Source organism: Equus caballus, chromosome 3, assembly GCF_041296265.1.
Source record: "Equus caballus isolate H_3958 breed thoroughbred chromosome 3, TB-T2T, whole genome shotgun sequence".
NCBI lineage: Eukaryota > Metazoa > Chordata > Mammalia > Perissodactyla > Equidae > Equus > Equus caballus.
In genome coordinates this window covers 94293234-94321016 of record NC_091686.1, presented here as the reverse complement: position 1 = coordinate 94321016, position 27783 = coordinate 94293234, and the positions used below count along the sequence as shown (strand labels likewise).

Sequence of the window (27783 nt, the reverse complement as noted above, 5' to 3'; positions counted from 1 at the left end):
CAATTACAAATAAATTTGGCTCTGAATTTCCTTGGCAAGCAGACACATCCATGTCTTGGGCCTCAACAGCCAATGACTAAAGTCTATATTTCTCTCCATTTACATAAATGACTATGCCATGAGTCCCGATGGTTAATTGCATATTCATGTGGCAGCGTCCAAAATTTAATAAACTATTATTCGGATGTGAAGAAAAAACACTTCTTTATTTTCCATAACTCATCCAAATTTTTCCCAAGCCCCAAAATTGAACAGGATGACAAAGCTCACCCAGAGGCCAATGAGGAACCATAGGACACTCCAGGGACCACTGCATACTGTTCTGAGGTTGATTCTTTCCTTGCCGCCATGAAGTGCCATAAACTCCTGCTCACACAGAATCCATTTTGGAGAGGAGAGAGGAGAGGAAAGGTCCTTGAATGACTGATCACTTACTCGAAAGAGACTGTTTGAATGAGAAACAGAGTGGTTAAACCAGAAAAGACTGAGCTATCTGTAATTGGCAAGTTTGAGCACCACCTCGTCCTCCAGCATGGTTCCCCAGCTCAGTTCAAACAGTTTTCACTACTGAACCCGTGCAGATAATGGAGGCACAATCCAGACAATAACTTAAAACCATAGAGTTCATCAGATTTCAAGTCGACGGTTTCTTAAGTTAAGTTTGGTTTCCTGACTTGTTTTTTAAGTTTTCACATCATTGTTTTCAATGACTAGTGCTACTTTCATATTAAAAGCAGCTCTAATGTTAGCCCAAAAAAGTCCACGTTTGCTCTTCTCCTTGGGCCATTCCAAATAAGTCCTCTGTGTCATGAGAGCCCTGAGCTTGTGATACTTGCTGGGAATGTTGTTCTGTGGAATGGGTTCCAGCAAGATCAGGATTAAGTTATCAGATCCTTCATGAAAGAGATTGTGGTGGGCAAAGTAGAGTTCATAATGGCACCACTCACTCTGAACAAAATTGGGAGACAAAACAAAGATGGACTTGTAACTTTTCTCAATGCAGTTTATGATATTTTCCACAATGCTCTTGCCAGGAACAAAGTTTCTCTCATGGAGACAAATCCGTATATCTTCTTTTTCTAAGCAAGGTACTAGTTCATTCTTCACCCAGGCAGAATCACGTTCACTGTATGAAATAAAAGCATGGAACTGGAGAGTTCTTTGGAGTTCTTCTAAGGGTATGTTCCTAGCCCTGCGCCGGGTCTGGGTCCACTGACACACCATCCTGAGATACCAGGGCAGATCCAGGTAGATACAGAGGATGCTCACAGTAACAGCCAACACCAGCACAGGGACCACAATGGTGACAACAAGCAGAGCTGTGTTGCAGGATAATTGAGACAGATGAAAGTCCTTTAGTGGGGTTCCCTTATAGCTTTCTGGATACTCACACTTATAAGAATCAGGCCAACCCTCTACCACATCACTTGATACTTGGCCTATACTTTGGATAAATTCTCTTAGTTCACACGTACATTGGAATGGATTGTTCCCTGCTTTTATTGACCTAATCTTCTGGCAACTGTGGAAGAAATCGGCTGATGGGTCGGAAATTAAATTATAGTCAATGATCAGTATAGAAAGGCTGTTAAAGGCACCACATCCAGGAAGGTCGGCTAAAGAATTGAAAGCAACATTGAGTACTTGCAGGGCTTCCAGGCTGGTGATATCTTTAGGGATGCTCCTTATTCTGTTATTGTGAAGATCAAGTACCTTGACCCTGGGAGGTAAACATCTGAAAACAGAGTCAGTAAGTATATTTGAAGACAAATTTAACACCACTAGACTCTCAACCCAAGGGCAATTTCCATCAGGTCCATGATATTCCAGAGAATTCCAGCTAACATCCAGTATTTCCAAAGATGGCATATTCTTAGTCATGAGGCCTACTTTGAAAAGATCTTTTAATTCGTTCTTTTGTAAGATAAGTGTCTCCAATCTAACTAAAGTGGAACAGTTTTGAAAAATACTATCTGTGAAAACATTCTGGGTAAAGTTCAAAAACTTAAATGTGCTCGGTGCCTGAGGACAAACCATATGTATAAAAGGTGTATCTGATATGGTTAACATCATAATGTTCATCTCAGAAAACACTGTGTACAACACTTGCTGTGAAAAAATATAAACTCTGTTTGTAATATGTTCTATTTTCAATGCTTTCAATGCCGTTTTAGAATAGGTAAAATCTTCTTTACCAATGCTTTTAACTATTGTTAAATTGCAAATATGGAGAGATTCTACAGGTTTGGGCCAAAGGAATTGAAAAACTCTAACCAAGCATTTCCATGTTGTTTCCACATGGTTGAGGGTAATATTCAGTAGGGTTGGCTGTCTAATGGGGTCTGACAAAAATTTAATCAAAACTTGACAGTTGTCATCATTCAATTTAATATTAGTCAGTTGTAAGCACCCTAAACTATTAAGTGATATGTTCACTTGGACAGAGAATAAATTATATGGGTGGAAAACAAGCTGAAGTGTTTTTGTATTTGGAATTTGAAGACTTTCTGTCTGGTTTTCTTTCACATAATAACCTTCTAAATCAAGAAGGATGCAACTTAGATGCAAGTGAGCAATTGGTAGCAGATCTAATTGCTGTAACCTTGTAGCACTTAATCCCAAGAAATCCAGTTGAGTCAAGTTGCCAAATTCCTTACAAATGGGCAGGACTTCAAAGTCATTGAATGAGAGATCTAAATGCTTGAGACTCATGATAGGATGGCAGGAAATCTTCTGCAACTGATTGTGAGATAAATCCAAATATTCTAAATCCGGGTTGAACTTGAAAATACTAAAATCAAGGTACCGGATGCTATTACGGGAAAGTCTCAAGACTTTCAGCCCTGAGAGAAAGCTCATGTCAGACAGGTGAAGCTCAGATATGCAGTTTTGAGACATGTCTAAGACCTTGGTTTCTGGTGGCAAGTCTTTCAGAACATGAGTAAGGCCTATTTTTGACATGTCTACTGCAAATTTACTTTCATCAGAGAATTGGATTATGGTTCCAACTATTAAGGTCACGATGTAAACAAAATTAAAGATTCTAACAACACATTTGTTGTCTTTGGTCATGATGTTCAAGCGGTAGTCCCTCAAAGGGTTGTTGCTGTTCTTCAGAGCATCTTGATACGCGTCCAAATTCTAGAAATATAATATACATTAAGATGTATAAAGACTGGATGATTGCTCTCAAACTTCCACTTACTAACACAAAATCTCACTGATTCCCTCATTTACTTTCAGAGTCATTTCTTCCCCATAATTTAATGTGGTGTTTTTCCCAGTTGTGCAGCCTGCTAGGCGGAGGCAATACAGACCTCATTATCAAGAATTGCGGTTGTGTGTTTTAACCCATCTGGTGGCTTTCTGAGGGATCCACTCAGCAGCTTGCCTTTGTTTCATGCCCCTCAGAACTTTCTCAGGGCTAGAACAGCCTCCCCGGCAGTGTTTGCTGAAAACCTTTAAAGGTAAATATACTAGCCACAGCTGCCTGGAGCAGGGAATAACAGATGGGACAAGCAGCAGACACACCAAAAAGCCAGAGAAGGAAGAGGCTGGGAAAGGAGATACATGGGAGAAAAGTCTTTGGAAAGCTCCACGTACGAGGGAATCTTGGAAGCCACACACATGCCCAGGGCTGGAGGCATGCTCAGAAAAGACATGCATGCTGAGAAAATATTCAACTTTCACCTCTAGCTAACTTTTAGCTTCTGTACAAGCAGAATGTGAAGGCCAAGGAAGAGTTATAAACAGCCTGGGTCAGCATTGAAGAAGAACTTCAGCACAGAGCCAATCTGCCAAGATCAGGAGTTTTGTTTTTGCTTTGTTTTATTTTATCTCAGAGTATTTAAGAAAATCTCCACTGGGGCTGGCCCGGTGACACAGTGGTTAAGTTCACACGTCCCGCTTCTCACCGGCCAGGGGTTTGCCAGTTCAGATCCCAGGTGCAGACATGGCATTGCTTGGCAAGCCATGCCGTGGCAGGCATCCCACATATAAAAAGTAGAGGAAGATGGGCATGGATGTTAGCTCAGGGCCAGTCTTCCTCAGCAAAAAAGAGAAGGATTGGCAGCAGATGTTAGCTCAGGGCTAATCTTCCTCAAAAAAAGAAAAAAAAAGAAAATCTCCATCAAGTCACTAACTGACCACTAAGTTAATGGAACAGAGAATTTGATGGCTATACACAACAAAGAATACAGTTTTTATAAAAATAGTTTAGAAAAGTTACTAAACAAACAACCAACCATACCCCACAATAAACAGCAACAACAAATCCTGGGAGAGAGGATAATCTGAGTTACCATATTATAATATTCAAAATGCCTGCTTTAAACAAAAGAACTATGAGGCATGCAAAGAAATAAGGAAATATCGACCATTCATGGGGAAAAAATAAATTAAAAGAACAAAGTTAGAGAACTGACACTACCCAATTTCAAGACTTACTATAAAGCTACAGTAATCAAGACAGTGTGTTATTGGCCAAAGGACAGACAGATCAAAAGACCAGAACAGAGAGCGCAGAAACAGACCCACACAAATACAGTCAACTGATCTTTGACAAAGGAGCAAAGGCAATTTCCTGAAGAAAGGATAGTCTTTTCAACAAATGGTGCAGCAACAGCTAGACATCCGCATGCAAAAAAACAATGAAGGTCTAGAGACAGACTCTACACTTTTCATAAAAATTAGCTCAAAATGGATCACAGAGCTACATGTAAAATGCAAAACTTTAAAACTTCTAGGGAATAATAGAGGAGAAAATCCAGATGACCTTGGGTTTGGTGATGGCTTTTTAGATACAACATCGAAAACAGAATCCATGAAAGAAAAATTAAGCTGGAATTCATTAAAATTAAAATTTTCTGTTTTACAAAAGACACTGTTAAGGTAAAGAAAAAATAAGCTACAGACTGGGAGAAAATATTTGTAAAACATATATCTGATAAAGGATTTGCATCTAAAATATACAATGAACTTTTAAACTCAACAAAAAAGAGAACAAACATCACAATTTCAAAATGGGAAAAAGATCTGAACAGATACCTCACCAAAGAACATATACCAATGGAAAATAAGCATATGAAAAGATACTCAAGGGCCCGCCCCGTGGCCCAGTGGTTAAGTGCGCGCGCTACACTTCTGCAGCCCAGGGTTTCGCCAGTTCGGATCATGGGCACGGACATGGCACCGCTTGTCAGGCCATGCTGAGGCGGCATCCCACGTGCCACAACTGGAAGGACCCACAACTAAAATATACAACTATGTACTGGGGAGATTTGGGGAAAAAAGCAGGAAAAAGAAAAAGAAGAAGATTGGCAACAGTTGTGAGCTCAGGTGCCAATCTTTAAAAAAAAAGAAAGAAAGAAAGAAAAGATACTCAATATCATCAAGGTCATCAGGGAATTGCAATTAAAACAACAAAGAAACACCACTATGCACCTATTAGAATGGCCAAAGTCCTGAACCATCAAATGTTGGTGAGGATATGGAGCACCAGGGATTTTCATTCATTGCTGGCCAGAATTCAAAATGGTACAGACACTTTAGAAGACAGTCTGACAGTTTCTTATAAAGCTAAACATAGTCTTACTATATGATCCAGGATTCACACTCCTAGGTGTTAAGCCAAATGTAACGAAAAATCTATGTCCACCCAAAAACCTGCATGTGGATGTTTACAGCAGCTTTATTCATAACTGCCAAAAACTGAAAGCAACAAAACATCCTTCAATAGGTAAAAAGATAAAGATATATGGTACATCCACATAATGGAACATTATTCAGCAACAAAAAGAAATGAGCTATCAAGGCACAAGAAGTCACAGAGAAACCAAAATGCATATTGCTAAGTGAAAGAAGCCAGTCTGAAAAGGCTGTCAACTATATGATTCCAACTCTATGACATTCTGGAAAAGGCAAAACTAAAGAGCCAAAAATAAAAAAAAAAAGCAGTGGTTGCCAGGGGTTAGGGGGAGGGAGGAAGGAATAAGCAGAACACAAAGGATTTTGGGAGCAGTGAAACTATTCCATATGATAGTGTAATGGTGGATATATGACACTGTGCATTTGCCAAAACCCACAGAACTATACAACACTGAGACTGGATCCTAACGTAAAGTATGGACTTTAGTAATAATAATGTCCATATTGATTCATCCATTATAACAAATGTGCCGCACTAAAGCAAGACGTTATAATAGGGAAAGCGGTGTGCAGTGGAGAGGGGGTACATGGGAATTCTCTGAACTTTTTTTTTTCAACTTTTCTTTAAACCTAAAACTGCTCTAAAAAAGAATGTCCATTAATTTGAAGAAAGAAGAGACGTCAACAGAAATGGTCTCTGAAGAAGTGCAGGCGTTGACTTACTAGACAGAGACTTTACATCAACTGGATTAAAAATTAACTACATGACTATGATCTTTTCTCTCTGGACTCAGAGAATACTTTATTCTCTTTTAAAGATCAGTCCTTTAGGGGCCGGGCCGGTGGTGCAGCGGTTAAGTTCATACATTCCACTTCGGCGGCCCAGGGTTCATCAGTTCACATCCCCAGTGAGGATCTACGCACCGCACCACTTGTCAAGCCGTTCTGTGACTGGCGTCCCACATATATAGTAGAGGAAGATGGGCACGGATGTTAGCTCAGGGCCAGTCTTCCTCAGCAAAGAGGAGAGTTGGCGGCAGATATTAGCTCAGGGCTAATCTTCCTCAAAAAACAATAAAGACCAGTCCTTTTGTCCCCCCAAAATGTGATACCAGCCAGTTTGATAATCTAAAATTGTACAAAAGGGCAAGCAAGAAGCTCTTCACCGAAACCTCAAGGCATTCTCAAGAGTCTACATTAGTATTCAATTTGGCACTAAACTCAGTCATCTGCAGCAACCAGTGACCCATGAGTGAAGGGTTAAAAACCCCATTTCCCTCCTTCTCCATGGACTAATCTGACCTAGCATCAACTTTCTAGCTCTTTTCTGAAAACGTGATACATGTAGAATGTTAATTATGTTACCGGAAAACCGTTATGTACAGTGAAAATGACCCTTGAACGGTAAATAACATTCAGGCTGAAAGGACTATGTGTGAACTATAATACCAGGTAGGAAACTCCTGCTATGCTTCCTCTCCTATATCTCTCTGAGAAAGCTGGGACCAACTGTGGTCTATTAAGACTTGTGAGTCTGAATGTTTAGATGAGCCTGAGAAGAAAACCTTTTGTCTGGCATTGCAGAGTCATGACAGCAGTGGGCTTGACTTTCAGATCCTCAACTCAATTTGGCCAAGGCAACATGAGATGAAAGAGATGGGGAGGAAGGTGGTTGACAAGACACTGAGGCCTGATTAGAAGGCCCAACCACCTGTGGCTTGATGAATAAAGCTCTCTGGTATATGCCAGGGGATAAATCCTTTTGTGAGGGTGAATGAGGGTTGGAACAAGACCAAGTTTGTGTCACATGGAAAAACTACCTACTCACTTCACCTCCATGGATTGGACATCACCAAAACCAGCTGTAGCTGGGCTGGCAGAGATGATACCACCATTCATGGGGCCATTTGAGAAGATACAAATAATACAGGCCAAACCAGGCATTGACGACTGGCCAAGGGGTAGAAGCAGGTACACCAGCCTAGAGACCCCATGTTTGTGACGGGACAAAAGGATGGGACTAAAATTGTGCAAAAGGTCAAGCAAGAAGCCAGTCCAGGAAACTCAGACATAAACTCATGAGTCTACACCGTTTGGCTCTGATCCGCACAGAAAAGCATCTATGAGCCCTCCACAGGGAACAAAAGCTGGCAAGGCCAGACAAGGCTCCATGGTCACCTAACTCCCACAGCAACATCATAAGAGCAGCAATGGAAGCTGTGATGGCAACATGGCAGCATCCTTGCACCTACACAAGAGGGCCCACAACCACATTTGCCTGGAGCCACCTACAGGTAGAAGTTAGAAGTGCTCTTACAAACTAGCAAGGGGTGTAGCCGCCCCTGACGCAGGAAGGGTTAATAATCACTGGAAAAGGCTTGCCAACAAACTGTGACCCAGAGGTGAGAAGGCCGGTCAGCCAATGACGGGTAAGACCTCCAGGAGGAGGCAACCTAAGCCAGGCGTGGTCGCCTGGGGGCACAGATGGAGACACTATAACGATATCGGGAGCAGGGGTGGCCGTTGCCTAGGAGGCCTTGCCTGCTCTGAGATAAAAATATACAAGCACAGCAAAAACATGATAATATGAAAACAGAGGCCGAGGGAGGGCTCCTTGAGAAATCACTAAGAATTCTTGGCATTCGCTAATTACTTCATCCAGAACACCTGTGTATGTTTAACAGCTGTAAGCTATGTATATATTGAAACACTGGTTATGATAAACTCAGAGTGGCCATCAGCCCTCTCTGCATCTATCCTGATGTGTACATTGGATTGTGACACCGACAAGGGGCAGTTGAGATGACACATATACTCCACTCATTCTCATCACTGGAAATTTTGTTAATCACAGGATCTCATTTTTTGACACAATTCCCATAAAAATGGATGTGTATTTTTCCAACTCTCATTAGACCGGAAGCAACAAGGCTTCAGGAGACAGGGATACAGGATTCAGTGCTTGATAATCCAAAAACATCAAGTTCCTACAGTTGACACTCTGATAAAACAGGAGAAGATAGAGAAATATTAAAAAGCACATTGAAGAAGTCAAAAGGTGTGTCAGGCTAAAGCTGCTGTATGTTAAGAGAGAACAGTTTTCCCAGGGCCAAGAAGGTCTCACTGTATTACAACAGATTTAGACATTGATGTTCATGGCAATGATACTAAGTGAACAAGAAAGATTACCTGGCTGAGGGGTGGAGGCATGTGCATGAGCCCACAGACCCCATATTTGTGACTGGGACAGAGGGTTGGAAATGGGAGGATCACTCAAGCCTATTTAGGATCTGATCTGCACAGAAAAGCATCTAGGAGTCCCCAGGGGACAAGAGCAAGCAACAGTATTTCTTAAGTTGGGCCTTGTGTAGCAGGAATAATTGAAAGAAGATTTTCACTACTCGTTTAGTTTTATTAAAAAAAGGATCCATTGTCCATCACCAGAGGGTATATTGGAAATAGTAAAATAGTCAAGAGATGAGTAGGGTTTTAATTAACCATTTTTTGGAAAAGTAAAAACTCTTCTCAGCTGGGAAACTTTCATTCTAAAATGGCATATGGTTAAAAGTCCCTCACTGCTCCTCTCATACAACCTCTCCCAACTGCCCACTAACACACCCAGGAAAACACAGAAACACTTGAAAATCCAACTTGCCACTAAAAATGATGAAAGAATGAAACAATGAATACACTGAAGAACGGAAAACTAATGGCAGGATACAAAAGCATCTCCACTCATGGAAAAGTAACTGGAGATGTATTAAGGAAAGCCTGGCATACTCAAGCTTTGTCTCAGGAAAATAGACACCCTGACAAAAGTAGGAAGAAATTTAGTTCCTCTCTCTGTCTCTGATTGAAATACCAAGGATGAATGACAAGCAGGTAATTAAGCAGCATTTCATTTACCCAAATAACACTAAGGTGAGTGGGTCAGAGTTTTGCTTCTACAGACCATGCCTTCCAACTCTCCAACATTTCTACACCTAGTCAGTGATGAACTGATCAAGATAAGAACTGGTCAAGAAGCACTCTCACCTCTCCTACTCAACATAGTACTGGAAGTCCTAGCCAGAGCAATTAGGCAAGAAAAAGAAATAAAAGGCATCCAAGTTGGAAAGGAAGAAGTTAAATTATCTCAGTTTGCAGATAATATGATCTTATATGTAGAAAAACCTAAAGACTCCACCAAAAAAACCTGTCAGAACTAACAGAAAAATTCAGGAAAGTTGCAGGATACAAAACCAAAATACAAAAATCAGTTGTGTTTCTATAAACTGACAACAAACTATCTGGAAAAGAAATAAAGAAAACAATCTCATTTACAATTGCATCAAAAAGAATAAAATATCTAGGAATAAATTTAACCAAGGAGGTGAAGGATCTCTACACTGAGAACTATAAAACATGGATGAAAGAAATGGAAGACACAAATAAATGGGAAGATATCCCATGTTCATGAATCAGAAGAATTAATATTGTTAAAATATCCTACTACCCAAAGCCATCTATAGATTCAACGCATTTCCTATTAAAATTCCAATGGTATTTTTTATAGAAATAGAAAAAAAAATCTTAAAATTTGTATGGAACACAAAAGACCCCAATAGCTAAAGTAATCCTGAGACAGAACAAAGCTGAAGGCATACATTTCCCAACTTCAAACTATATCACAAAGCTATAGTAATCAAAACTGGTTGTATTCACACAAAAAACAGACATATTAACCAATGGAACAGAATCGAGAGCCCAGAAATAAATCTATGCATATACGGTCAACTAATATTTGACACAAGAGTCAAGAAGAGTTAATGGGGAAAGTATAGTCTCTTCAATAAATGATGTTGGGAAAACTGGATATGCACTCAAAAGAAGGAACCTCTTTCTTACACCACTCACAAAAATTTACTTGAAATAGATGAAAGACTTAACTAAAAGACCTGAAATTATAAAAAAATCCTAGAAGAAAACATAGGAAAAAAGCTCCCTGACACTGGCCTTGGCAACAATTTTTTTTTGGATATGACACCAAAAGCAAAGGCAATAAAAGCAAAAATAAACAAGTGGGACTATATCAAACTAAAAAGCTTCTGCACAGCAAAGGAAACCATCAACAAAATAAAAAGGCAACCTACGAAATGAGAGAAAATATTTGCAAATAATATTTAGGATAAGGGACTAATATAAAAAATACATAAAGAACTCATATAACTCAATAGGAAAATAATACAATTTTAAAAAGGGTGGAGGTGGGGCTGGCCAGGTGGCACAGGCCACGTTCCGCTTTGGTGGCCCAGGGTTCACCAGTTTGGGTCCCATACATGTGGACATGGCACCAATTGGCACGCCATGCTGTGGTAGGTATCCCACATATAAAGTAGAGGAGGATGGGTATAGATGTCAGCTCAGGGCCAGTCTTCCTCAGCAAAAAGAGGAGGATTGGCAGCAGTTAGCTCAGGGCTAATCTTCCTCAAAAAAAAAAAGGGCAGAGGAATTGAATAGACATTTTTCCAGAGAAGACATACAAATGGCCAACAGGTACTTGAAAAGGTGCTCGACATCACTAATCATCAGGGAAATGCAAATCAAAATCACAAAGAGATATTGCCTCACATCTCTCAGAATGGCTGTTATCAAAAAGACCATAGATAACAAGTGTTGGTAAGGACGTAAGAAAAGGAAACCCTTGTGTACTGTCAGTAGGAATGTAAACTGATGTAGCCACTATGGAAAACAGTATGAAGGTCCACAAAAAATTAAAAATAGAACTAACATATGACCCAGCAATTCCACTTCTGGATATATATTTGAAGGAAATGAAATCGATATCTCAAAGAGATGTCTGCACTCCCAAGTTCACTGCAGCATTATTCACAATAGCCAAGAGATGGAAATAACCTAAGTATCTATCAACAGATAAATCGATAAAGAAGAAGTGGTATAAGGTCAGGCACCACATAACAAAGTTTCACTCAACAACAGATTGCATATACAATGGTGGTCTCACAAGATTAGTACCATATAGCAAGGCATGACTGTACATACATATATATACACACAATGGAACATTATTTATCCATAAAAAAGAAGGAAATCTTGCCATTTGAAACAGCATGGATGGACTTAAGGGCATTATGCTAAGTGAAATTAGAGAAAAACAAATACTGTATGATCTCACTTATATGTGGAATCTAAAAAGCAGAACTCATAGAAACAGAGAATAGGTGGTTGCCAGGGGCTGGGGGAAATGAGGAGATGTTGACCAAAGGGTACAAACTTCCAGATATAAAATGAATGAGTTCTGGGGATCTAATGTACCACATGGTGACTGTAGCTAACAATACCGTATTATGTACTTGAAAGTTGCTAAGAAAGCAGATCTTAAATATTCCCACCATACACACACATACACAAAAGGTAATTATGTAAGGTGGTGGATGTGTTAACTAACCTTATTGTGGTAACCATTTTGCAATATATGTATATGTATCAAATTATCACATTGTAAACCTTAAACTCATACCACGTAATACATCAAATATATCTCAATAAAGCTAGGGGGAAAAAACTGGGCAAGAGGTAGGGAGGGACTTGAGGGGGCACACTGCATTCTGAGCTATGTAAACCATACAATGATACTAGTAAATAAGGACAGAAATAGGAACACTAGTAGCTGTGTTCATCAAGAATTGCAATTTGTATACATAATACTCCATTAGGTAAAAGTATCAAAGAATTGGACAATGAGGATAGGAAAAGCTACTACTTCATACTGGTTATGTGATCAAAACAAATAGCTCAAAATGATAATATAACAGATAAGAACACTAATGCAATGTATAACATTGCATCAAAATTTCCAAAGTAAAAATACTAAAAACAAAAGAAGACATTGACAGTGAAAGTATCTACTATATTTCTCTGGGTCATAGTTAGATCAAGGAGCAAAAAGTAAAGATACATGGAGGATTTGAATAAAATAATAAATGATTTAATACATATAAACTTTGTACACTACAAAACGAGAATATTATATATCTAAGTCCTCAGGGTTCATGGAGCATTTAGTAAAATTGAGTGCTACTTAGGTCAAATAAATTTTTAAATAAATACCCCAAAACAGAAATTGTTAAAGTCATACTTCTGACTACAAAATAAACTTTTTAAACCACTTTTTAAAATGTTCTAAATATTTTATGGGTCAAGAAAATCACATTTTCAATTACAAACATTAAAAATCATGAGAGTCAAGAGTGTGGTGTGCACATGCTCCAGCCCTCCTCTTGCCCTAAATCCCCAAAATGATGAAAAAGATACATGCACATATACACACTTAAAAGCAAGAAGGAAAGCCTTTAGGGGAACTTAAACCAGAAGAAGTCTCTGAAATCCACAAGTAGATCAGACCATGATAGACAGAACACTAGCCTCCCAAAGATGTTTGCTTCCTAATCCCGGAATTGTGAACCTGTAATATGGGAAAAGGGAATTAAAGTTACAGATGGAATTAAGGTTGCAATCAGCTGACCTTAAAATAGGAAGACTAACCTGTATTGTTCAGATGGACCCAACACAATCACTTTCAAGTGTCCTTAAAGGTAGAAGAGGGAGTCAGAAGAGGACGTCAGAGTGATGTGAAGTGAGAAGGACTTGATCTGCCATGAGGAAGGGGGTCATGAGCCAAGGAATGTAGATAGCTTCCAGAAGCTCAAAAGGCAAGTAAATGGATTGTCCCCTAGAGCCTCCAGAAGGAATGCAGCCTTCCCAACATCTTGATTGCAGCCCAACAAGACCTATATTGGACTACTACTCTGCAAACTGTAAGACAATAAATGGGTGTGTGTTTTAAGCCACTAAATTTGTGGCAATATGTTACAGCAGTAATAGAAAATTACTTGTTTGGTCCACCTTCCCACGAGTATGCTATGGAAACAGATCAACAAGCAGTTTTCATGGAGCCTCAACCACAATTTTGGTTGCACAATCAAGAAGCATGACACACAAAGCAAACACCGTGATAGAAAGGAACCAAACTCAAGACATGAGAGAAGTTAACGCCCAAGGCAACAGACACAAAAGAGCAGAGTAGGCATTTGTAATAGATACCCTATCTAGAGCAAGGTAAGATTCTAAAAAAGAATGGAGCAGGAATCATGAAAGTTAAAAATTTGATAATTGAATTGGGAAAATTCATTGGCTGAGTTGAATTGCAGAGTGGCACCACTTATGTGTGAATTAGTGAGATAGAAGACCAAGAAGAGGAATTTTCCCAAAACACAGCACAGAAGGCTAAAGAGATGGAATATACAAAAGAAATGCTAAAGGACATGGAAGACAGCTCTACTATCTGAATTATCAGAGGATGGACTCTATCCTCTTAAAAAGAAACTGACTCTAAAAAAAAAATGGGATGCAGAAAGGAATACTTCATAAAGAAAGTAGTAAAATTTACCACTAAGTCCAAAAGGTATTGATGACAAAAATTTTAATAGCAATCTGGAACTAAAATGGCCAAGAATAACAAGGGAGTTAGTGGACAGTGGGAAAGAGGGAGAGAGTGGACTAAAAGCATGAGAAGATCCTTGCCCGATAGAGGAGAAGCTATAGATACCAATTAACTCAAGATGTTAGAAAAATATGTTTGAGTAGGTATATCGTAAAATTAAGAGTAATTATTAGAAAATACAAATAAAAGGGGAAATTTCCAATCATTTGGTGGAGGGGAGACTCTCAGAATAAAGAAACCTCAATCGATCTAGCTCTGTACTGAAGGAATAATATACAACGATTAATTAAGGTGTTTCTGGAATTGTAAGAATGGTTTATTATTAGCAAATCTATGACAATAATACATCAATAGGTCAAAGGAGAAAAACAGATAAGCATCTCCATAGATGTTAAAAATTCATTGGATAAAATTCAGCATTCGTCTTTGACTAAAAATACAGTTTTAATTAAACTAGATATTAAAAAGAAATTTTGAAAACTTGATAAAGAATGTATCAAGTATCTAACTTAAACCAATATCCCACTCGCAAGGCATTCCCTTAAAGTCAATGTCAAAGATGCCCACCATTATTTAACACTGTTCTAGAAGTTCTAACTATTGTAATTAAGGAGGAAAAAAGTAGAGACAGAAATTTGGAATGGAGGAAATAAAATTATCATTATTTTTAGATTATACGACTGTCAATGTGGAACATCCGAGAGAAGAAATTGAAAAACTGTTAGAATCAGTAAGAGAGTACAATAAAGTGGCCATTACAAAATAAATTACTCTTAGAAGAAGAAATCTGATTGTCCAAAAACAGCAGGTTGTCAAACAAATTATGATGTATCCATATAATTAAATATTACTATGTGGCCTTTAAAAATAGTGAAAATCTAATATCATGGGCTCACTATCTATATGTAAGTGACAAAAAGCAGTTTATTAAAAGAACACACAGTAGTAAATATGTACACATACATGTGAAAAAGTTAGTAAGATACATGCCAAGATAGTAACAGTGACTATCTCTGCATGGTAAGATTATATGGGAGGTTTATTTTCCTCTTAGTTGTTACCTGTATTTTTCAAATTTTCAACATTCGAAATTAAGTAAAGCACATTTTTTACTCAGAAAATTTACCAAAAAATCACTTAATAATATGAATCATGCCCAATCTCACAAAAAATAACAATGCAAATTAAAACAAAATAGGACAAAACATCTAGACGAAACTTATGATCCTGGATTGGATCCCACTTCGGACAGACCCGCTGTGAAAGTTACTTGAATTACAAGGGGGGAATGGATTTTAAGAGGGAGAAGATACTTAGATGATATTAAGAAATAAATGTTAATTTTTGATAATGTTATTTGACTAGGTAGGAAAATGTACTTTTTTAGAGGTACGCAATGAAGCATTTAGAGATGGAATGTCAGAATGTCTATAATTTACTTTAAATATTTAAGCATAAAATGATAGGGGCCCGCCCTGTGGCTGAGTGGTTAAGTTCGTGCGTGCACTCTGCCTCGGTGTCCCGGGGTTTCGCAGGTTAGGATCCTGGGCGTGGACATGGTACCGCTCATCAGGCCACGCTGAGGCAGCGTCCCACATGCCACAACTAAAAGGATCCACAACTAGAATACACAACTATGTACTGGGGCGATGTGGGGAGAAAAAGCAGGGAAAAAAAAAAAGAAGATTGGCAACAGTTGTTAGCTCAGGTGTCAATCTTTAAGAAAACAAAAAAGATAAAGTAGGGGGCCGGCCCGTGGCCGAGTGGTTAAGTTCACAGTTTCCAATCCTGGGCGCGGACATGGTACCACTCATCAGGCCATGCTGAGGCGGGATCCCACATGCCACAACTAGAAGTACGCACACCTAGAATATACAACTATGTACTGGGGGGCTTTGAGGAGAAGGAAAAAGAAAAAAAGATTGGCAACAAATGTTAGCTTAGGTGCCAATCTTTTTTTTTTGAGGAAGATTAGCCCTGAGCTGACTACTGCCAATCCTCCTCTTTTTGCTGAGGAAGCCTGGCCCTGAGCTAACATCCATGCTCATCTTCCTCTACTTTATATGTGGGACGCCTACCATAGCATGGCTTTTGCCAAGTGGTGCCATGTCCACACCGGGGATCCGAACCGGCGAACCCCAGGACACAGAGAAGCAGAATGCGCAAACTTAACCACTGTGCCACCAGGCCAGCCCCTTAGGCGCCAATCTTTAATGAAAAAAAAAAATGTGGGTCAAATAGGAATTTTTGTTTCCTAAAGATTAAGAAAAAAAGTGTGATTATTTTCCCCTACCAAATTGGGAAAATTCAAAAATATAATACCCCAGTGTTGGTAGGTGGGACTAAAATAAGAACTCTCATTTACTCCTGGCAAGAATGAGAAATTACTACAACCCTTTTGAAGAGTAAATAGAGAAATTCCTTAAAAATAGGCTTACCCTTATTTCAGCAATTCCACTTCTAGGAATTTTCTTCTAAAGGAATTATTAGAGATATACATAAAAATATGACCATGAGGATGCTTGTGTTGTGAAAAATTGAAAATTATAACGTCTAACGTAGAAAACGGCTTAATCAATTATGGTACACCCACAACATGGAACAACATACAGTCTCAAATATTGTACTTTTGGGGAAAAAATGTCTACAATATAAAGTTAAGTGAATAAAAGAATACAAAATTGTATATGCAGTAGGACTCTAATTTTGTAAAATGTGATGAAAACCTGACATCTACGCAAAGCCTAGGGGGAAAAAGAATGGGAAGAAAATACCAGATGCTAATAGTGGTATCTCTAGGTCTCTGAATCAGTTGAATTTAATTTTCTTTCTTATGCTTTTGAATATTTGCAAAATTTCTAAGTTTGAACATCTTTCACAAGTTGAAAAAGTTGTCTTAAAATAGAGCTAATGTAAAAATATTTTATATTTAAAGAAACATGCTTGTATTATTGGTGTATATGAGAGAGAGAGAGAACTTCTTCCACATTATGCTAGATAATTGACATTCATGAATGAGAACCCACCTAGAGGTCCCTCCGTGGTGTCTGTGCTCAGGGGACTGAAACAGCCACCGTGTGGGAAAGCTATCCACTGCCCTCATAGCATCCTCCCCCCATAATACAAATATCCCTCTGGGGGCATTTATACCCTCAAGCAGTTCCTAGTGTATACTCTTAACAAACAAGCCAGGAGCTTTTCTCTTTAATTTAAAAAAAAAATTAAAAAAGGAGAGGAAAAAAGGGAGATGAGAAGTGAAGATCAGAGAGCTCACAATTTTTTTTAAAGGAAGTAAGAAGAGATAAAAGGTAGGGTTTTTTTTCTTTAAGGCATTAAATAAATAGAGGGAGAAAAAAGACAGCTGGAAGAAGCTCTATTTCAAGAAAAAAGCAATAGTGGATAGGATCTATGAAAAGTAAAACCACAAGAAAGAAAAGATCAGAAAAAAATTAAATGAGGTAAGTGTGATTTCATAATCAAGTCAACAAATACGCAAGAAAAACATTTGTTTTATTTTGTCAAAGTTTAGTTGAGAGACCTAGAAGAACCAAGTTCTAGAAGAGTCCCTCCCCCTTCCTCCATTCAATAAGTGTTTATTCAGAGTGTAGTACGTGCCAGCACTGTGCGAGGGGTCAGGTACTGGGACTACAAATATGAATAGCACTGACATAATCTTTGCTTTTAAAATGCTTATCAATTAGTGACAGTTACAAATAAACAACGATAAAACCATATGACAGGGGATGTCAAACACTCATGTCTACTATAAAAATGCATACCACGTGATAGGTGCCATATCGATGGCATTAACTACTATAAATGTTACTGAAAACAACGAACTAGAGAAAGGTGAAAAGAGAAAAACGTAGTAGATGAAAACAGAAGAAATAAGTAACACCAGTTAGTTTTTGTCCTTAATGATTACAAGTGCTAGTTATTTTTCTATCTTTTCAAGATAGCCATACTGTTATTTCTTGTATAATTAAAACGACATTTGCGATACTAAAAAAGAAAACATGAAATCATTTTCCAAAAATTTCAAAGAAATGTTACCTATTTTCTTGCTTATTTGAAGTAATTATGCCATAATTTGAAAAAGCCACAAAAGCCTTACTTACCAAGATTTCTTTCTCAGAAGAAGAGAAAGTAACTTCTAAAAGCACGGAAAAATAAGTGCTTGGCAAAATGCAAATCCTTGGTTTCAATTTAAAGCAAAACCTTAGAAAGTTTTGTGCCATCTGCTGGTCCTTACTGGAATTACTCCCACATGTGAATTTCCCTTTCAAAGGTCACGCGCAAAGCACAAAGGTTTTTCTGGGCTACAGACTAAAACAGGTATCAAATTTTAAAACTCATATGAGCAAGCAGCTTATGACAATTTCAGTGTGAACAAAAATATTTTCCTAAATCAATACTTACGTGTAAGCTTTTGCAGCCTTAATGTTAAATTGTCACCAGAGTGGAAAGTTAAGAACTTCGCCTATTTTCTATTATCGCCATATTTAACATTTTCAAAATAATTGCAAGTACCATTATCAAGCAGTTTCGGAGCATTATTTTAGCTGGATGAGATACTTTAAAATAAAACAAGCTTAGGTTCAAGATTTGTGTTTTAAAAAATCAACTGTCAAGGACAGTTTAGTAGTTGATACATATATAGCCACACCAGGGGGGAAATTGTGTCTTGTTTCTCCACATTGTGACCAACATTTGGTATTATTAGATGCTTTAATTTTTAATACTAGACTCTAGAATAATAAATAACACTGAGATCCTGGACTAGTTAAAAAAATCAATTTTCTAAAGGCCATTTGGAATAATCTTAGAACGATATCAACAGGAGTCGACACAAAGAGAAAGTGTCTGCTTCACCAGATGCTCCAAGTAGCCACGACTGATCCCAAGACTGTCCGCTTAATTGAGGTTCTGTAAAGAACTGAGTTAAATAATCATTCTACAATTAATCCCACTGTCTGGCATTACCTCCTTGTTACAAAAAACAAGTTAAGACTACACAGTTTGACCCATGACAAAGTTGGACAATTGGGTAAGAATCACTTCTGCTTTCTGGAGGAAGAGAAAGACCAGCTTCTTCCTATTAATTCTTACTCATCAAATAAAACAGGAAGTCTTCTCAAGCCTGGGAGGGTCAGCAAGGAGTGGATGGGTCTCTGCTGGACCAGCAAGAGCAGACAGCTGGAGAGCAGTGGGTATCTGTGACACCGGGAAACCAGATTTGTGAAATGGGCAGAGGAGAAAGGGGCCAGCTGTAGCTCTGAGGGAATTTCAAGCAACACTGGACTAAAGTCTTTAAGAAAATACACACTCACACACAGCAGCACAGATTTGGTCACGTAACACGGTGACTTTCAACGAACACTCGTAAGGGCATTGCATAATAACACTGGTTTTTAGGAACAAAGAGATTATTCTTTTTGAGACTGTTATAATTCTTAAAAATGTCTTTAAGAAGATGACAAAACCCGCAAAATTCAGGTAATGTGGAAGCAGCATGGCTATAGAACAAACAGACAGTACTGAGCTGACCTCTTCACAATGCCTCCTACCAGCTCTGTGGCTTTGGGCAAGTTGCTTAACCTCACAGAGACTCCACTTATTCATCTGTAAAATGGGAGTGAGTACTTGTGACTTATAGGGAAGATAAGAATATAAAGTGGATGGAATAGTGACTGACAGAAGAGAAGTCATTACAGTAAGGAGCTTTGGAATTCTCGGCAAGCCTTCCATCTTTATGTGCTGAGGTGGAAAGTAAAATGCAGAATGGTAAGGTACAGAGTGAGACATCATTTGCATAAAATCTGTCTGGCACATATTTACATAGGTTATCTTCTTGCCAGGCATTGTTCTGAGTACTTTACAAGTATTAACTCACTAAACCCTCATAAAGGTGCTATGAGATAAGTACTACCATTATCCTCACTGATGGGGGAGGGAGGAGCAGTAGTTAACTGTCCAAGGTTACACTGTTGGTCACTGACGGGGCTGGGGTTTGAACCCAGACACAATGTATCCCCTGCATCTGTGTGCTTCAGCATTACCCCACGGTACCTTGTAAGACACCATCCATCCTATGAGACACACACAGAGGAGAGACACAGAGAGAGAGGAGCAGGTCTTGTGAAAACAGAGGCAGAGATGGGAGTTTTGCAGTCGCAAGTGAAGGAATTCCTGGAAACACCAGAAGCTGCTTGATTTTGGACTTCTGGCTTCCAGAACTATGAGAGAATAAATTTCTGTTGTTTTAACCCACCTAGTTTGTGGGAATTTGTTATGGCAGCCACAGAAATCTAGCACAAGGGTCTACATACAGAGGCTGACATATGCATAGAAATCTTTTTTCTGAGAGGATACTTAAGAAACTGTTATCTTTGAGCAGAAGTACCCAGGGAGAGACATATTATTATTCGCCATTTTATGCTCTTTTGTCCTGTTTGAATTTTTTAAATATGCGCATGCTACTATTTTATGCATTTTTACTTTATAAAAATAAAGTAGTATCATAGTGGGATAAGTAAAATAACATAGTCTAAGGCCAGTAAATATGTTGTCCCAACGTAGATAGAGGTAAGACTGCCTTTCTCTTTCCCTGGAGAACCAACAGATAAATATTAATGTCTACCAACAGTTTTGAAACAAATTATATGAAAATTATCAATATCATGGAATATACAAACCACAAGAAATAAAATTGATAACAGATATTAAATAATGATATTAAATTAAGATCTTCTGCTGAGTTAAAAAAAGACAAGCCACAATCTGGGAGAAGACATTTGTAACGCATACAACCATAAAAGGATTAATATCCAAAATAAATAAAGAATTCCTACAAATCAGTAAGAAAATGACTAACAAACCCAATAGGGGGATTAGCAAAGAATATAAACAGATGGATAAGATGAAGGGAAATGGAAATAGCTCAAATACATGACAAGGAATACATCCTCATTAGAATATGAGAAAATACAAATTCAAACAACCAGGAGACACCATTGTACACTCCTGAGATGGACAAAAATTAAAACATTTAATAACATCAAATGTTAGTCAGAATACGAGGGAACAGCTCTCACACATGTCCAGGGATTCTGACTTAAATAGTCTGGGATGGGGCCAGTCATCAGTATTATTTTAAAAGTTCTGCAGGGGATTTCATTCCAGCCTGGTGAGGATCAAGGCACTCTTGAGACTCAAACTCTATCCTAAACACATCGCCCTCTAGTGGTCCCTGTTTTCTCAACTGCATCCCTCACACCTTGGAGTCTTTGACTCTCACTGCTACTTCCAGATCACTGTTCCTCCCTCCAACCCTTGAAACTTACCCCTTCTGGTTACAGTCATCCACAGAGCCCCATCACTACCTCATTTGCTGAGTATTTTAGCACCGCTCACTGTGTAAGTCCAACACCACCCCTATTATAATTCTAGTGATTTCAATAGCTACGTAGAGATTCTTTCATTCCCCTGGCTTCTTAGTTCTTTGATATTCTCTCTTCTAACAATCTTGTCCTGCAACCTACCTCAGCCATCATTCCCTTATTACACCCTAGATATTATTATTACCATTGGCTGTACCCTCTCCACAATCTCAACTGCCGGCATCCCACTTTCCAGCTACCACCTCCCCGTGTTTCCTTCCAGTGCCAACAATTCCCCAGCCCCACTGCCCTAGACTGAAAGATCGTGATCTATCCTTTTAATCATCCCTCTGCCTTCACCCTCAGCTACCTTACTCCTCTTTCCTCAACTCAGGTTAAATTCAACTCACTGCTGAACTATACTGAGCCTGAACAGCTGAATGTAGTTGGAAGAAATACACACTTTGCTGTGACAAGAGATTTTCACATATTGAGGTATATGGGGTAACTATTCAAGTTCAAAACTGATTCAGCTTGAACTAGAAAGCCTGACTTATGGCCTATCAAACATACATTGTACATCTGCTTATCCATTAAAGTAAGGAATCACTCTTGAGATAAAGAACGCATACTTCCCTTCCTACGCCCTCTTGGCAACAACACCCTAGTGGTAACGCCCGGTTTAGTCCCTTTCCTGGCGTCAGGGTCATGTTGACCTGCTAATTTGCAACTGAGTATCTCTGAAAATGTATCCTGGGTGTGTTTAATGTATCTTCTTATGTTCTAAAAAGACATAAAACTGTACTGAAACCCATGCTTCTCTGGAACGCCTTCTAAGGCCTTCCCGGGTTAAAATCCTCATTTTGCCTCATAATAAACTCACCCCAATTTTGATTTATAGGTTGGTTATGGGTTATTTGCATCAACAGCTGACTGTCTCACTTGAAATTCATGACTGGGTCCCAACCTCAAGATGAGCAGCAATGCTAGTAGTCTTCCTATTCCCCTCCCTAGCGCATTTACTCTCTTCTGTCTTACACCTCCTCCTCTCTGTTAGCCATCCAACACCTCCGTCCCTTCCTCATACTCAGCTGATGATACTTCATTTTTCATGAAGAAAATTAATGCAACCTGAAGAGCATTTCCACATCCTCCCCCCAAAACTCTACTAGCCTCCCTGCACCTGTTCTACTTTACTTTCCTCTGTCTCCTGAATGAATCCTCTGTGTCAAGAGCCATTTCTTCCCTAGTAAGCACTGAATCCCATTCCTGTTGTCTACTCCAGGAAATCACTCTTGCAATTATCCTCTCTCTACTGCATCATCATTTTTCTGCTCTAATGTATGATTCTGTAGGGGAGGAAGACATTTCCTCTACCCCCTCTGGGTCCTTCTGCTCGGACTACAAATTAAACTGACAGGAGACAGAATAACAGGAGAAAATTAAACAAAGCTTTATAACATGTATACATGAGAGAGACCCAGAAAAACTGAGCAACTCACCAAAATGGCAGAAGCTCTCACCTTAAATACCATCCCCAGCTAAAGACAAAGAAGGATGTTGGGGGAAGGGGGAGTCAGTTATGGGAGATTACCAGAAAAGTACAGTAAACAAGAGTAAGGTTATTATGTAAATTTAAGTCCTTGCCTTCAGCATTGATAAGAGTTTTTAGAGATACAGTCATCTCCTCTTCTTCCTGGCATAGAGAAGGAGACACCTTTACAGATGGAGATTTCCATTATAATGTAAATGTTTCTTCCAAAGGGTAACTTCTACTTTTCAGAGTTTCTCTCACATCTGCAGTTTTTAAAAGTAACCAGCCAAAAGTAATCCTCATGCCAAAGAGACATATCTTCAGGTGGCCACTTCCAATCCCCCACAATTCCAATTAGCATAAATGCTACAATTTCTCTAATTTAAAAAAAATTGCTTCCTTTTAACCCACAACCTCATCCTCTTTTCTCCTCATTACAGCAGAACTCCTTGAAGGAGTTGTTTTTACTCACTGTCTCCAATTATTCTCCCATTCTTTAAAATCTTCTCCAATCAGGTTTCTTTCCCCACCACTCCAGAAAAATAGCTCTTATCAAGGTCACCAAGGACCTTCACGTTGCCAAATCCAAGGGTCAATTCTCAATTTTCACCTGAACTATTAGCAACATTTAACACAGCTAAAAGATTTTGAAAAGTTTTCTTACTTGGCTCCTGGGACCCTACACTCCCCTCCTCCACTCCCACTCCCACACAACTCCCTCCAATTTTCCTGCTTAATCACTAGCATTCTTTCCCAGTCTCTTCTGTGTTCCTTATCTCTCTAACATGCAACACCCAAGACTCAGTCTTGGACTTCTCTTCTTCAACTCCATGCACTCTCATCCTGGTCCATGGCTTGAAAAACTATTTATTTGCTGATGACTCCCCAATTACTATCTCCTGCCTAGACTTCTCTCCTGAACTCCAGACTCCAACTGCCTGCTAAACATTCGCTAAATTGTTCTTGTTGAAAATCAAATGCTTGAATTCTCGCTACCTCAAACCCCAAACCTACCCCTTTTGCATCCTCCTTGATCTCAATAAATGATATTTCTATTCTTGCAGTCACTCAAGTCAAAATCCTTGCAGCAATTTGTGACTTCTTTCTTTTGCTCAAACTCCATATCCAATCCATAAGCAAATTTTGTTGAGTTTTTCTTTGAAATATATCCATAAGCAAGACACCTCTCATGCCCTTCACTACTCCCATAGTGGCCAAACCATCATCATCTCTCACATAGGTAACTGCAGTGGCCTCCTGTCTGCTTTGTCTGCCTCTGCCTTCACCTCCATGCATCCACCCACCCCGAGCCCATCCCAATCCAATTAGAACCAGAAGCTAGAATCATGGCACACTCCTACTCAAAAGCTGTAAGGATTCCCTTTTCAAAGTATAAGCAAAACGCGTACTGTGGTGTGCAAGGCGCTGCCTGGTCTGCTCCATCTCTCAGTCTCCACTACCTCTATGGCCTCATCTCCTTCCACTCTGCCCTATCCTCCTTATGCTCCAGTCACCCTGGCCCCCTTACCATTCTGCGAGTGCACCAACCATGCTCCCACATTGTTCTTGCAGTCCCCTCTGCCTGAAAATGTTCCCAGATATCACCATTGTTCACTCCCTTACTTCCTTAAAATCTACACTGAAATGTCACTTATCGGCAGGGACTTCTCTGTCCATGGTTGCTCCCCATCATTCTCTAGACCTTACAGACTCTACATCCTGCTTTATTCCACCACCTGATATATTATGTAGTTACTCTATCTCCCTTTCAATGGAACGTAAGTTCTCTGAGGATAGGACTTTGCTTTGCTCCTTATTGTATTCCTAGCACCTAGAGCAGTTCTAGGTACATAGCACATGCTCAAAAAAGTTTTGTCGAATGAATGATTGAACCACACTACAGGACAGTTTCACAATACCTGGCGAAGGTGAACTGGCTGTTCCATTTCTAGCTTGGGATACAAGAAAACGTACAAACATGGCCATTGCAGCACTGTATGTAATACAGTAGTTAGCACTATATGTAATTATATATAATAGTGAAACATGAAACACGCTAAATGTCCATTGCTTGGGGAATGGATAAACTGCAGCATACTTATACAATGGAACACTATAAAGACTTTGAAATGAATGTGCTAGAAATCCTATAAAGACTTTGAAATCATGTACATTTATGAACGTGAATGAGTCTCAAAAATATAATGTTGAGTAAATGAGTGTATGGGACATTACTTATAACTGAAAAATAATTTTGTATAATGTTTACGGGTGAGGATATGTGCAATAAAGTATAGAAATATGAGTGGGAAGGATACACAACAACCTCAGGACACCTCCAGGGAAGGTAGAGAAGGGAGGGACAGGGTTTCAGACATATGTGTAATATTTTTTTTTCTTTTAAAAGAAGGTTCTAAAATAAATAAGACAAAAACCAAAATTTGTTAAATCTACTTGTTGTGTATTCTTTACTTTTTTCTTTACAAATAAATATTTGTCATATTATTCTCTGGTTTTCTATATGTTTTAAATACTCCAGAATTCTTTAAATGAATAAAAAAATTTTAAGTTGCAAAAAAATAAAAGTTTTGAAATAAAAGCTGGTGGGCTTGGAAGCAGCAACATTTGAGTAAAAGGGCATAATTTGCAGGCAGCAACAAAGCTTATTGCTGGAGTTGCTTGGTTGATATTATTTTATTGGAAAGGTGTGGTTTGGGTCAAAGGAGAAAAGGAAACCAGCCCTTTAAAAGGGAACGTCTGCTTGGGCTGTTGCCATTCAGCACAGCACAGAGGGTCAGGTGTAGCAAAGGTGCTTGCTGTCCCTAGGCAGGCGCAGACGTCACAGGCATGCTGTGTATCTATGGCACACCAAAACACACGCCACACCTGGAACACAATTTGCTACCACAATTGCAAAACTCAGAAAGAATCACTGTTTTTAAAATCATATTTTCCCTAACTTTTACATAAAATATATGCATACGTATATATTTACAGGAATGGGTTTATACTATACATACACTTTTGTAAGTTTATCCCACTCTCGACTTAATATTCAGCCATGACCTGCCTTCCTTCCATGGAAACAAATTGGATGTAGTTATAGTTTTTAACAGCTACAGCATATCCGATTGTTTGAAGTGACTATAGTTTACTTCTTCTATCCCTTCTTGTGGCACTGATTATTTCTGGGTTTTCTCTGACATAAACAACCACAATAAACATCCTTGTACATACACATTTGCACTTCTGACTGTTTACTTAGGACAAATTCGCAAACGTGGAATTCCCGGGCCAAAGCTAATGCATTTGAATTTTGATCCACATTTCCAAACTGGCCTAGCAAGTGTTTTTGTTTGGTGGGTTGATTTTTAATACACTCCCCCAATCAGGGTAAGGGAAAGCGGTTTAACACACACTCAGGGGACCGCAAACTCTTGCTGAACTTCCGCGACCTCTTCCCGGTGAAATTGCGGGGCTTTCCAGGAGCTTTTTGTTGCTTTTTTTTAAGATTAGCACCTGAGCTAACATCTGTTGCCAATCTTTTCTTCTTCTTCCTCTTCTCCCCAAAGCCCCCGAGTACATAGTTGTATATTCTAGTTGTAGGTCCTTCTGGTTGTGTTATTTGGGAGGCCACCTCAGCATGGCTTGATGAGCAGCGCCATGTCCACGACCAGGATCCGAACCAACGAAACCCCGGGCCCCAGAAGCAGAGCGCGCTAACTTAACCATTCGGCCATGGGGCTGGTAGCTCGGGGCGCTTTTAAAGGAAGGAAAGAGATCCAGAGAAACCCGCGACCCGCCCAGGGGTGGGCGCCCCTTTGGTTCTCCCTGCCCGGAACAGAGCTAGAAAAGCAGTTTCCCAGGGAAGGTCGCAAGCGCAGCCGGGCCCCTCCCGCCCGGGAAAGGGGGAGCGGGGCGCCTCCGCGGTGCTCGAGGCAGGGGCGGGGCGCGCGGGGGCGGGGCCGCGGCCCGGCCGCCCCCTTGTCCCCCTCCGGCCCGCCCTCCGGCCGCGTCCCCGCCGGCCCTGCCGACGTGGCGGGGCGGGACCCGCCCGGCGCTGCTGCGCGCACTCGGCCGCCTGAGCGGTAAGAGCCCCGGGTATCCTCTCCACATCCCCTTCCCCGGGCCAGGGGTGAATGCGGGGCCAGCTGCAGCGGGGTGGTGGGGAGACCCTGCCGTCGCTCCTTGTCCTGATCCCCGAATCCCGCCCGCTGCGTTAGGGAGAAGCTGTCGACAGGGACTTGGCACTGGGCGCGGGACCCGGGAGGACCGGCTTGGGGGTGAAGGTCCGGGGAGGCGCGCGCGGCGCGGCCGAGGGCCCTGCGTGGGTGCGGGCGTGTGAGTGTGTGTGTGTGAGTGTGTGTCGCTCCGGGTCCACGCTCATGCACACACCCACACGCCCGCACTCCGGGTCTGCCCCCTCGGCCGGCGTGAACCCCTTTGGAGCCTACCTTGTCCTTCCGAAATATCCACTCCCGGCACCAAGCAAGTCTGAAAAAGTTTTCCCAATGTCTCTGGTCCAAGTCAGAGAGGCAGGATGCAGGGTCCCCGCAGCCGGGTGCACAGGCCTCCATCCCGGGTTCGCCAAAACTGAGCTCAGGCCTTGACCTCCCACCCAAGCTCACCGGTCCCTCCCTCTGCAGATCCACGCCCTGCCCTCTCTTCCACCCCAGCCAACGCCCTAAGCTGGCACCACCTCGATTTACAGCCCAAGGTTG

The 27783-nt window shown here is 40.1% G+C and overlaps 3 protein-coding genes across 8 annotated transcripts in view; 1 reads left to right on the top strand and 2 right to left on the bottom strand.

The window, feature by feature from the left end:
- Nucleotides 1–27656, bottom strand: part of TLR1 (toll like receptor 1) — a 62456-nt gene extending 34800 nt beyond the window's left edge. The window contains exon 1 of the mRNA XM_070261698.1: nt 27517–27656. The gene's annotated coding sequence lies outside the window, so the exon portion shown is untranslated. The remainder of the gene's footprint in view (nt 1–27516) is intronic.
- Nucleotides 188–27698, bottom strand: TLR6 (toll like receptor 6). Of its 3 annotated transcripts, none has more exons than XM_014738514.3 (2): nt 27517–27698; nt 188–3141 (listed from the first exon to the last, which is right to left on the bottom strand). In XM_014738514.3, the coding sequence occupies exons 1-2, from the start codon at nt 27637–27639 to the stop codon at nt 682–684; spliced, it is 2583 nt and encodes an 860-aa protein (XP_014594000.3). In that variant the 5' UTR covers nt 27640–27698; the 3' UTR covers nt 188–681.
- FAM114A1 (family with sequence similarity 114 member A1) overlaps nt 27029–27783 on the top strand; it is a 75750-nt gene continuing 74995 nt past the window's right edge. For 2 of the 4 annotated variants that reach the window (XM_023638228.2, XM_023638226.2), the window contains exon 1: nt 27052–27150. The gene's annotated coding sequence lies outside the window, so the exon portion shown is untranslated. Of the gene's footprint in view, nt 27151–27783 lie in introns of all 4 variants that reach the window. The other 2 variants (XM_023638224.2, XM_023638227.2) reach the window with 2 other exon arrangements.

Coding starts and splice junctions, on each gene's coding strand:
- TLR6 (XM_014738514.3), bottom strand. CDS start 27,639: ATGGAGGCCTGTGCACCCGGCTGCGGGGACCCTGCATCCTGCCTCTCT. Junction 3,142..27,516: donor GGATATTTCGGAAGGACAAG/GTAGGCTCCAAA, acceptor TTATATTTCTAG/AATTTGGACGCGTATCAAGA.